The sequence below is a fragment of the Haplochromis burtoni genome, unplaced genomic scaffold, assembly GCF_018398535.1.
Source record: "Haplochromis burtoni strain Fernald_Lab_line unplaced genomic scaffold, NCSU_Asbu1 Contig_320, whole genome shotgun sequence".
Lineage (NCBI taxonomy): Eukaryota > Metazoa > Chordata > Actinopteri > Cichliformes > Cichlidae > Haplochromis > Haplochromis burtoni.
This window is the reverse complement of record NW_024582681.1, coordinates 431,702-444,300: the sequence shown is the minus strand read 5'-3', so window position 1 is coordinate 444,300 and position 12,599 is coordinate 431,702. Positions and strand designations below refer to the sequence as shown.

General features: G+C 43.0%; 1 protein-coding gene across 3 annotated transcripts; it reads right to left on the bottom strand.

Moving 5' to 3' along the window:
* Positions 1–272: 272 nt before the first annotated feature.
* On the bottom strand, positions 273–7,267 carry wu:fi75a02. Of its 3 annotated transcripts, none has more exons than XM_005942558.3 (10): positions 6,806–7,267; positions 6,297–6,674; positions 5,204–5,675; positions 4,784–5,101; positions 4,668–4,691; positions 4,289–4,466; positions 1,496–1,587; positions 1,342–1,413; positions 1,084–1,214; positions 273–961 (listed from the first exon to the last, which is right to left on the bottom strand). In XM_005942558.3, exons 1-10 carry the CDS (start codon positions 6,918–6,920, stop codon positions 804–806), a joined length of 1,938 nt encoding a protein of 645 aa, XP_005942620.1. In that variant the 5' UTR covers positions 6,921–7,267; the 3' UTR covers positions 273–803. The 3 variants fall into 3 exon arrangements, 2 of the variants coding, with proteins under 2 accessions (XP_005942620.1, XP_014195653.1); XM_014340167.2 differs by having other exon boundaries at positions 1,496–1,584; XR_006055380.1 differs by having other exon boundaries at positions 824–961; positions 1,084–1,236.
* Between the last annotated feature and the right edge of the window lie 5,332 nt (positions 7,268–12,599).

Genomic DNA, 12,599 nt, shown 5'->3' with positions numbered 1-12,599 from the left:
TCAGGAACCACAAACTGACACTCCTCTGTGATCCAGCGTTGTTCAGGAGTGTTGATCCAGTATGAGCAAACATTAATGTCCTCTGATCCAGGTGCACACTAACGAGCTCAGGCAAGAAAGTGAGTCCTCCAGGTAATCAGTCTCTTTAAACAGGAACAAAGGGGAACTTTACTGATAATCAAATATCATTATTATGTTAGCAAGTCAACAAGCACATACACAGGAGGTGTTCCTCAATGACCTCTGAATTCAGAAAAATCAAACCAAAAATGTTCCGAGACCAGAAAAACTTTATTGATTCAAAAATAGACTCAGCACACAACATACACACTGCAGGCCTGCAGTACAAAGAGTACTGCACATAACTCTACCCCGTACCATAGAGTACTGGGGGTGGGGGAGGAGAGGGGGACATCTTTAATATTAGCAAAAACAAAAACTTAGAAAAGAAAAAAAAAAAAATGAGTTAGGTTTTACAGTCCGAGTCACAGGTATCCAATCAGCAGCTTAGTGTCTATAATAAGCCCCACCCTCTTAAAAAGGCTCGAAGGACGTTTTGTCATATTTTCTCAGGTGAGCCTATAGAGGGTATGGTCAGCAGCAGGGGCGTGGCCTTACACACTATAAAAAGATCAAAGCAGGTTTATGTTTCACATCTTCATCGTAACCCAAAACAAAAAAATCCAAAAAAGCCTGCCCACCACATCACCTGATGGCGTTACTATGGTGACACTCAGTCAGTGGGCATAGTAGCAGCTCAGTTTTTTGGCCTTTTGTTAGCTGATAAGAAGTGATATCAGAGCTCATACATCCAGACCCTGCCGAGTCAGGAAGTCTTCAAGCGCGCTCAGTCGCTCCACCAGCATCACGTCCAAGTCCATGTCCTCGCCACCATTGCTGTGGCAATGTCGCCGAGCAGCTGCTCTTTTCCTGGGTACCATAGCAGCAGGAAGTCCCGCCCCTAAACACAAAGAATTTTTCTTCAATCTCACAGTTGATGACAAACAGCTAATCAATAATGAGTAACCACTCTCAGTGTGCCTAGGACAACCTCCCTAATGCAAACTACATTTTCCAGTGTACCTTGTGGTCTCTTCCTTTTTCTGGGCTGCGTGAAATCAGGAAAGAGGAGGAGCCTGCGCCTCTTCTGCTGGCCAATTAGGAGCAGTGCTCCGTCCTTTTCCCGAGGCTCCTCAAAGATGGTTTCCAGACTTCTGCAGGAACAAGCAAACCATGCTGGGAGATGGAGTTTGGATATGGAAGCATATTAACATAAAGGGCATGTACAGTCTTTACAGAAAAAACCCTTCACCTGTCATTAGTAGGGATTTGTAGTCTTACCTGTTGTTAGCAGGGGATCTGTAGTTCTTGTTGGTGTAAATCTCCTCTAGACTGAACTCTTTCTTCTTTATTCTGAGAAAGCAAATGTAGGTCCACATTTGAAATAATGTTGGCACTTTTACTGTACATGTAAGTTTTTAGTTTCTTTCCTGACCTTTTGACCTTTGGTAGTCCCATTGGTGTAAGCAGCATTTCGCGCGGTGGCGCACGCCGGATTCTGATCTGTGAGACCCGTTTACCATGCTGCTGTTAAAAAAAAAAAAAAAAGTGGTCTAGGTCACATTAAGGTTCAACATTATGGTGTGCATGGGGCTTGAAACACTTTGGATAGGATTCCCAGGACTTCACTGTAGGACTCCACCTCTGTTCAGTGATGGACGTTCATAGTGGTCGTAGATGGCATCCTTTACCCCTCTCAAACTATGTGTGCTCTTAGTCCAAAATATTACATTTAGCATCTTCAAAGAGTAACCTTTGACCTTTTGGTGTAGGTGTTCAGGTGGGTCCAATGACTGTAGAAAATGACACGACAGCACTTCCTCCCATTGTGCAAAAATGAAGCCAAATTATCCTGCTTCTGGAGGCTGCCATCTTGCATTTTCGGAGCCAGAGTCTACAAACTAGTGACTTGAGGTGGAAGTGGAGCGACTGTGTCCCGCTCCCACCCACACACCCTCTGGATGTGACCGCAAGCACGCCCCCCCATATGGAAAAGAAATAGTAAAAACATATGATTTACTCATGAAAGTGGCCACTTTCTCATTACTTTCATATATTTTTTTAGTAAGTATACAAAACATACAAGTTTCATTGTATAATTTTTCAAGGGATCTTATACGTGTTTCCACTCTTGTATGCTTTTCATACAAGTTTCATACAAGACAGATAAAAACTTTATAAGATTTATATATATCTTTTCCATATGGGCCCCTACACTTTTTACGTAGACCGGCTGCTCCAGTTCATTTGCTGATGGGTTTACCACGACTGACAACTCGTTCAATCAAGGTGAATACAACCATGTCACTGTTACAAAAAAGACACACAGCTTGTCATCTTATAGTTCTACAACATCTACAATCACTCTGTTGTTAATTTGTTTGCTAGATTAGCCACTAGCATACGCACTGTGTTGGAGGCTTGTTGTTACACACCTGTTACTCTAATAGTCTGTATTTTTGAATGATTCAGCACTTCTTAGTTTTTGTTATCCGTTTTTAGACAGCAATGAGATCAGTTGCACACTCCACAGAGGCCCAGAGTTACTGTTAATATCAGAAATGTAATGCTGTCCTTTGAGATTTTAACATAAGACTGTGAGTTTAATGCATGTAAACCTGTTTAAATCTTCAGAGCCCTCTACAGCCTGGTAACATGGAAACTTTAGAAATAGCAGAACGTTTCAGTAGTGTAGTCTAATTTGTTATTTTCATTTAATAATAGAGTCCATATTATATCAACAGCTACATTCACCCTGGGGAGAAACTAGTAAAGGAGACCATCAGGACCAAGCTGGGTTTCCTGGATCCAGAGGTTTGGAGAAACTTCTTACTATTCTTTCATCACAGCTGTCCTGTGCCAGATGTTCTGTTGACCCACAGAGAGGCTTCATTTAAGAAAGACTGAAGCTTGTGGTGGGATCAAGGAGGACCTCATGATCTTCACCAGCAGCTCCCTCACAGGGAAATCTTCAGAGCTCCACCGTAGGCCTGCCCCAGAAGATGGATAAACCCAGCATTTCATGAACACTGCGATGGAGACCTTTGCTTTGTGTAATGTTATAAATACTCGGATACTCCTCAAAGGCTCTGGACTTATATTTAAAAATATATTATCCTCCCTGGTTACTCTGGTATGAATAACTCTGAATCACTTAATGATAAATAACACACTATTGTTATTGTAAAGTAATGCTACTCTTACTTGATTACAATTTTTGAATACTCGACCCACCTCTGCCCCTCCTTTTCCCCGAATTTGAAGGATGGGTTGGGTATGTCTGGGTGTGGCCCACCATACCCCAGAATTCATAGCGCGGCTCAGCCAATTCCAGTTTTCAACAATGGCGGCCGCTACTAAGTTTTTAATATTACTCTTATGTCTCTTTCTGGGTCACAAAATAAACTTTTAACATATTTTCAGACGAGAATGTGGGTGTGTAAACTTCAAATATCTGCTCAGTTTATCAAGATATCACATATTTGCAAAAGTGCTCCGACGTTTTCGGAGACGTCTGTTATCCACGAGCTCGATAGCTAGCCGAGAGCTCGAGGGTCACTGAAGCCGCCGAGAAGGGCACAACTCCCGGCACATCATTTTCAGATCACCGCGGCCTTTCGCTACTCAGGTTAAACATAATATATAAGTCACTTAGACAACCTAAAAATGTTATTGTTTGGCTTTTTTCAGTGTTTTATTTGTTCGTGAGTAAATCGGTTTGGCTGAGATTAAAGTTATTAGATTAGATATAATAAAACTTTATTAATCCCAAGGGTCGTTTTCACACAGCTGAATAAAACAGAAAACAGAAAATTGATTAAACAAAAGTGTGAGATGGTCGAGAATTTACGCCAGTGTCCTGTTGTATTTTAGATAGCAAAGAGCAGATAGCTGAGTTTATTAAACTCCACCGAGACAGCGGTGACGCAAATCTGAAGGCTACACCGTCCAGTTTCACAGCAGTTTACTTCCGGCCTACCCGACCTTCTGAGAACCCGGCCCACGTAGACCGCGGCCGGGTCCTCAGGAGGATGCAGCCCATGAATTTGGACACGACTGTTGTTTGATTTATGCTATGTAGAGATATGAGGACTCCTCCCTGTGACTTTAGTGTTTAGTTTGTTTTCGCAATTCTATAATTTAATAAAGGCCAACATAAGATAGAGAAACACCCTTTACTATTTGAAATATATTTTTTTAAATAATAAAAACAAGAAAACAACTTCACCTCTCCATTTGTGCTAAGAAACTCAGAGCTGACTGCTGATTGGTCAGCTGGGAGTGAAGCAGGCAATCCATTGGCTGAGCAGGCAGGCAGGGGCCGGGGTCGTCGCCGTGGTAGGTAGAGGCTCTGAGTGCTGTGATTGGACCGCTGCTTCTGCTGTCGCCAGGCAGAAAAGGCTGGACTGAAACGCACAAGAAGCACTTTATTTATTAGATTTTTATCCAAGTAAGAAACACAAGTTAAACTACTTATGATGTTAATAATGATGAGGACATTAAACATATTAATATATCACTGGTTAAACTAATTATATTAATATAGACTGTTTAGTTTCACTGAAGAAAAGATTTATTTGTATAAATGAAAAGTTAAGATTCATTACCTCAATATTAGCGCTTGAACATAACTGTGAAGATGAAACAGAAAGACGCCTGTTAAGTAAATTCTGTGATTTAAAGATTGTTAATTAGCCTAATTTAAAAACAAAGTTCGACCAACCAGTGGTCGCTGCTCAGGCTGGGTGGGGCTGTCCAGTCCTTCAGGGACCGCTGCGGACTACAACAAACTCCACCCCTCACAGAATCCAACATCATTTCCATGGCAGCTGCTGGCAGATGAAGCAGGGGGGCTGGGCTAACAGAATAAGAGGCGGAGCAAACCCTTAGATGGAAAGCAGCGCGATTGGAAGATGGGGCAAGGGGCTGTGTGAAGCCTGAAAAACGCCACTTGCCAGAAGGGACAATGAATAGTTCCGATTGGCTGATGGTCAGACTCTCAGCTGACTGGAGGATATACAAGGCATTCTGGGAGGACAAGCTGCAAGTACAAAAAAATTACAGTTAAATCACCTAAAATGGATTAGCAAGGCCAAAATCTGCGGTGATTGGCTGTTACATCATCAGCCATCACCCCCCTCACCTGTGTTGCAGCAGCGGCACTCTATAACCGTTCTTCCTCACAAACACATTGATTGCCCTCTCTGATTGGCTGGAGCCTTCAGTCTCTGGTCTTTTGTTCTTCCCTTGGCTTAAGTTACACAGCGTGAGCGGCTCCCCCTTTTCACCTCCTCCTCTAACGCAGACAGCCATCTGCCCCACAAAGCGCCCCTCTGCCTCTCCCTCCACCTTCTCTTCTTTCTTTTCTGGACAAACACTGATCTCTCCTTGGTGGTTCTTCCTCCTCCTCTTCCTCCTGCTCACTGTCTCTTCTTCTCCTCTCCTCCTCCTCTTCTTTTGTGATTGAATGGAACTGGAAGAAAAAGGAGACGAGGACGACTCCTCACTATCGGATGATGATGATACTGATGATGAAGAGGATATGGTTACAAGTGGCAGAGGCGGGGTACTACAGGAAAAAGAGGAAGTGGAGCTGGACGCAAAGACAGATGGCCCTGAAAGAAACAGGAAACAAGGATCACTTTTTGTAATTAGATTATAACCCTTTAAAGACCTGCAGGAACCCTCAACAGGAACCCCCAGAAACTCTCTGACATCTGAACACTCAAAGACCTACATTAACTGTCAGAGACTGCCAGAATGTGCAGGAAACCTAAGAGACCTAAATTAACCTACAGGAACCCACAGGAACTGTGACAGACCTACAAGAAGGCTCAGAGACCTGCAGGAACCAACAAAGGGAATCCCTAGAGGCCTGTAGAAACACCCCTCAGGAACCTCCAGAGACCTGCAGGAAACCTCAGAGAGAGCCCCCAAAGACTTGCCGGAACCTCTTGAGACTTCCAGGAACCTGCAGGACACCTCTGAGACCTGAATGAACATTCAGGAACCGACAGGAACAACCCCCACCCTCGAGACCTAGGAACCTGCAGGAAACCTCAAAGAATTTGCATGATCCCCCAGAGCCCTACCAGAACCTGCATGAAATCTCAGAGAACTAGATGAAATTACAGGTACCTGCAGGAACCTTATTAGACCTCCACTAACCTTCCGAGACCTACCAGAACCTGCAGGAAACCTCAAAGAACTTGCAGTAACCTTCAAAAACGACTCACCAGTCAAACATGATGCTCCTTCTTTTTGTTTCTGGCTGTTCTTCTTCTTCCTCCCCGTCCTTCTGCTCCTCCTTTCCAGAGAATTCAGACGACGGCCAAGAGATGCTAGAGCTCCTCGCAGGAGGCGTCGTACCTCCATCCGGTGGCTTGAGAGGAGGCGAGGCAGGAGAGCGGCGCAGGGGCAACAGGGAGGAGGGGGGAGAGGAGCTAAAGGAGATAAAGAAGAAGCTGGAGGAGGAAGCGGAGGAGTTGAAGGAGGAAGGGGGCTAGCTAAATGTAGAAAAGGAGGAGATGAACAAGGAGGAGATGAAGACGGAAGAGACGTGGTTGAAGGACGAAGAGGAGGATGAGTGGCTACTGGAACTGAAGGAGTAGGAGCTGAGGGAGGAAGAAGAGAGAAAGGAGGAGAAGAAAAAGAATGTTGATGGGGAGGAGTAACAGAGGAGGAGAAACAGGCTGTTAGCCTTTGTAAATCATCAGGAAATAAAAACACAAAAACAAATGCACACCTGATTTTGTGTCCTCATCCTCATCAACCAATGGGAGAACATGGGGCGGAGACATCACCACTAGGTTTTGGCCCCTGCCGTCACTCTCGATTAGTGCAAGCGGTCGAGAGAGCATGGTGAAAACTGCCAGAGAGAGACTAATGAATACAATCAGAAATTATGTTTCATGTGACACAGATTAAAACTTTGTAATGATGTCATTGTCCTGAAAAATGAAAATATAAAAGCTAGACAACATGGCTGCACTTCCTCCCATTGTAGAAAAATGAAGCCAAAATTTCCCAGTTGTGGGAGCTGCCATGTTGCACTTTTGGAGCCAGAGGCTGTGTCTCAATTCAGGGGCTGCAACCTTCGAAGGCTGCATTTGTAGGCCGATTACATCACAGCAACGCAATGAAGGCTGTCCCAATTCGAAGACTCCTCCAAATGCAGCCGACAAATGCGTCCTTCATTTCCCCAAATTTTAAGGATGGGTCGGGTGTGTACTTCGTGGCCCAACATATCCCAGAATTCATAGCGCGGCCCAACCAATTCCAGTTTCCAACAATGACGGCAGCTACTTAGTTGTAATATTACTCTTATTACGCTTTTCAATACTTTATTAATTAAATTATTGTTCATAATGTTTCCATAATAATATAAAAATACTTTCCAAACGTGGCAATAGTGGAGGAGCGTGGCTAAAGAGTTTGAAACGTTACTCTTTCTGGGTCAAAAAACCAATTTTTAACATATTTTCAGGCGAGAATGTAGCTGTGTAAACTTCAAATATTGGCTCTGTTTTGCAAATATGTGATGTCTTGATAAAGTGCTCAGAGACGTCTGTTACCCACCAGCTCGATAGCGCACCAGGTGGTCGAGGCTCACTAGAGCCAGCGAGAACACCGGATTCCCGGCACATTGCTTTCAGACCCCCGCGGTCTTTCACTACTCAGGTTGAACATGATATAAAAGTCACTTAGATAACTTAAAGATGTTATCGTTCGGCTTTTTTCAGTGTTTTATTTGTCCCTGAGTAAATTGGTTTGGCTGAGATTAAAGTTATAGTTTTCACACAGCTGAAACAGAAAACTGATTAAACAGAAGTGTGAGATGGTCGAGAATTTACTCCAATGTCCTGTTATATTTTAGATAGCAAGGAGCAGACGGCTGAGTTTATTAAACTCCACCAAGACAGCGGTGACGCAAATCTGAAGGCCAGACAGTCCCATTTCACAGCCTCGCGCTTCCGGCTTTCTCAGTCTTCGGAGGACCCGGCCTTCGTGGTCTATGTGGGCTGGGCCCTGAATTGAAACACAGTCAGAGTCTGCGCAGTAGTGACTTGGGGTGGAGCATCTGCATCACGCTCCTGCCCACACACACCCCTACACTTTTTACGTAGACCGGCTGCTCCAGTTTATCTGCTGATGGGTTTACCACGACTGATGACTTGTTAAATTAAGGTAAATACAACCAGATCACTACTATGAAAAAGACACAAAACCTATCTTATAGTTCTACAACATCTACAATCACTCTGTTCAGAGCACTCTACAGCCTGGTAACATGGAAACTTTCGAAATAGCAGGTTTCAGTAGTGTAGTCTAATTTCATCATCATCATCATCATCATCATCATCATCATCGTTTATTTGTATAGCACTTTAAGAACACACCAGGCAGACCAAAGTGCTGAACAACACAGATCAAAACAACAACCAAATTAAAAATACCATAAAATCATTACAAACAATAAAATAAATAAGAAGGTATCAGTTTCCTACAGAGTTAAAAGCCAGGGAATAAAAATAGGTTTTCAATCTGGACTTAAAGACCTGCACTGATGACGCTTGTCTAATTTGGAGGGGAAGGTTATTTCAGAGCGTCGGAGCCGCAATTGAAAAGGCACGGTCTCCTCTGCATTTCAGCCGCAACTTAGGGACCGACAGCAGCAGCTGCTCAGCTGAACGGAGCGAGCGAGGAGGAACATGTGGCTTCAGCAAGTCAGATAAGTACACAGGAGCCAGACCATTTAAAGATTTAAAAACCAATAAAAGGACCTTAAAACGAACCCTAAAATCAATGGGAAGCCAATGCAAGGAAGCCAGAACCGGAGTGATGTGATCAAATTTCCTACTACCGGTTAAAAATCGCGCCGCCGCGTTTTGCACTAACTGCAGGCGTGACAAGGTGCCCGACCCGACCCCTATTAAAAGGGAATTACAATAGTCCAGACGTGAGGTGATGAAAGCATGCATAAGAGTTTCCAAATTGGGTTTGGAAAGGAAAGGCTTAACCTTCGACAGGCGTCTGAGGTGATAAAAAGCTGATTTTACCACCCCACTTACATGACCTTCAAAAGTAAGCGCAGAATCAAGTTTAACACCAAGATTAGTGACTGAACTTTTCAGATGAGAGGTCAAATCACCAAAATCAACATTTGGAGAATCAGTAGAACGATGCGGGCCATATAAAATTGCTTCCATTTTGCGACCATTAAAATTCAAAAAATTATTTGCCATCCATAATTTAATATCGCTAAGACAGTCAAGCAGTGATTGACATGGGGAGGTATCCAAATGACTAAAAGGTAAGTAAAGCTGACAGTCATCGGCATACAAATGAAATGACACTCCGTGTTTACGAAAAATCGCACCAAGGGGGAGTAAATACAGCGAGAAGGATAGATCCCTGGGGCACACCCCAAAGCAGAGGGGCCACAGAGGAAGCGGCCAACCCCAGCTTGACACAAAAACTCCTTTCGGAAAGATATGATCTTATCCATGACAATGCCAGATCAGAAATTCCCACACAGTGATGTAAGCGGGAGATCAGCAGGTCGTGGTCCACTGTGTCAAATGCAGCTGTCATGTCCAATAAGACAAGCACAGCATATTTACCACGATCAGTAGCAACAAGAATGTCATTTGTTCTTTTCATTTAATAATGGAGTCCATATTATTATCATCAACAGCTACATTCAACCTGTGGAGAAACTAGTAAAGGAGACCATCAGGACCAAGCTGGGTTTCCTGGGTCCAGAGGTTTAGAGAAACTTCCTCCTATTCTTTCATCACATCTGTCCTGTGCCAGAAGTTCTGTTGACCCACTGAGAGAGGCTTCATTTAAGAAACACCAGGAAGACTAAAGCTTATTGCAGGGATCAAGGAGGACTCATGATCTTCACCAGCAGCTCCCTCACAGGGAAATCTTCAGAGCTCCACCATAAGCCCCCGCCCCAGAAGATGGATAAACCCAGCATTTCATGAACACTGTGAAGGAGACTTGCCTTGTCTAATGTTAGAAGTATTCAGATCATTCTCAGAGGTACTGGACTTTTACACAAAGATATTATATTCAGTCCTGTAGAAAGTTATATATTTAAAAATAAATTACCCTCTCTGGTTAATCTTGTATGAATGACTCCGGATTACTTTATGATAAATAACACACCATTGGCAAAAAAAAAAGTGAAAGAATTCCAGATGACAAGTTTTTAGCTCAACATACAAGTGGCGACCTTTGACCTTCATCATGTGTTATTTAATTGTGTCAGAGAAAATCTCATGTGCTCTTCATGCAGCTGAGTACATCAAGTGTTTAAAACAGAAACTGTGCAGGTCTGAGATCAGCAGCTCTCTGAAACATCAAATATCTCATTTAAAATCATCCAGGCTGTTATTTTAACAGGAACATTTGAAACAAACCTAGTAAAAGAAAACAACTTTAACTTAAGCTGCCAAGCGGCCGTAGTTGGTTTCAGTACAGGGCTTTGCTATTTTCATCCATAGTTAATGATTAATGAAGGGTTAAGGGTCCAAGCTTTTTTTTTTTTTAACTGTCCTTACAGATGTAGCAAGAGACAGAAAACATGCTGCTGTTTGCACATATTTAATAATCGTAATAGTAACGGTAGTTGGTGACTGAGCGGCCTGGTGCTTTTATGATTTCTTTAGTCAGGGTAAATTCATTCACCTGCACGGATTAGCTAAACAAACTTTACAAAACAAGTTTCCCCAACAGCCGAGTGCTCATCTTAGGTAGCTAGGTCTCAGGACCTAGTTGCGGACATTAGTTACAGATTACCTTACAAACACTTTTAACTTACCGAAAAAGTGCAGTGGGGCCTCGGGTCCTTCTGTTGGGTAGTCCAGTTTACTGAAGAACACCTCAGGCTGTCAGTTTGAAACAGTCGGTGCAGTTTTGTAACATAAACACTGGACCTCCTCTCAGATCTATCTGCCTTTCCCGAAAGAGATACGCAAGTTTCTCCGTTACTACAGCTGCCAGTCAAAGCTGTTATGATAAAGTTCCACCCCAATTTAACAGCATTATGGTAGTAATTACAATCAAACTTATGAGTAAGGAGACCCCTAAAAAACAAATCAGAGTCATGAGAACTACCGTTAGTGGAAGGAAGCATTTTTGGAAGAAGTTTATTTAAGGAGATTTTTTTTTATTTTAGTCTGACCCCAGTCCCATCCACTAACATGGAGGAGGCAGGATTTATGACCTATACTGCAGCCAGACACTAGGGGGCGATAGAGATATGCTTCATTTTTGGGGAGCTATTAGGTCGTATCTTGTAGTGATGGGTCGGTCGTGAACGAAATGGCTCTTAGAGCCGGGTCTTTGACGTGAACGACGCACGGCTGTTGTTGTAGTTGACAGACGGCGAAGCATCGGGCACTAAGATGGTGACCGAATGATTCCTCTTCACCAGCTCCTCTATGATGGTCCGCATGTTCAACCAATGGCTGAACTCTCCCGGAAATGCCAGAACATGGCCACCATGTACCGGGGAGAGGGGATGAAGGAGCAGGAGGGTGAGGGAAAGAAGAAGAAGAGGAAGAGACGTGGAAACCTGCATCATGTGTGAAACAACAAAAAGATCCTGAGTTTGTGAGCAAATCCAGTCAGACTGAAACTGCAGGTCCAGAGTCCAATCTGCTCAGAGGTCAGCTGCAGGTGAGAGCTCTGATTGGACAGCATGATTGGCCTGCTTCAAGGCAAACACAGAAACCTGTTTATCCATTGTCCTGCTGGACCTCACTCACGGTTTTTAGAGTCAGCTCAGGTAAAATGACACAGTAACACATATCACAGAATAAAACTTTAACCACAGCCTGAGCAGCTTCATATTCATCTCTCAGTCTGTGAGAATATTAAATATCAAGAGTCAGACTGTACATGAAACACACTCTTGCTTTAATCAGAGGCGGAGCCAGACATTTGAAACAGTAGTATGCATGTGGGATTTTTTTTTTTTTTTGGGGGGGGGGGGGGTGTTAGAAATGACTGAAAGATTAATGGCTCTGTTTTGAGTTTTGTTCAAAAAAGAATGACTTCATAATAGGAAAAAAATATATCACATGTGCAGGACACCTTAAACTAGTTTTTTAATTAAGCAGCAAGGCAGAACAAAGTCGGGCTGTATCAAGACACAGGGACTAAACCCCAATTCAACCAGACCCAGAACTGATCCGGAATTAAAACAGGACTACAACAGTTCAAAATCAGGACTACTTAGGATTAACCAAGACAGAACCAGAATCAGAACTAGATGATAGTAGCACTAAAAATCATCATAGACCTGCACTACACTTATTTTTTAATTCTACCAAAGTCCACTATTTAGATTGAGAAAAGTTTATATAATTATTTAGCCTTGTTGTGCAAACAAGCCTGCATAACTTAATAAATATAGAATTTGAAAAATAACAAACCTAAAAAGAAACACTAGGTACGAGATACATGAGGACCTATGATACGGTGATATTTTGGTAAACAACCATTTGACTAACATGTGTCTATTG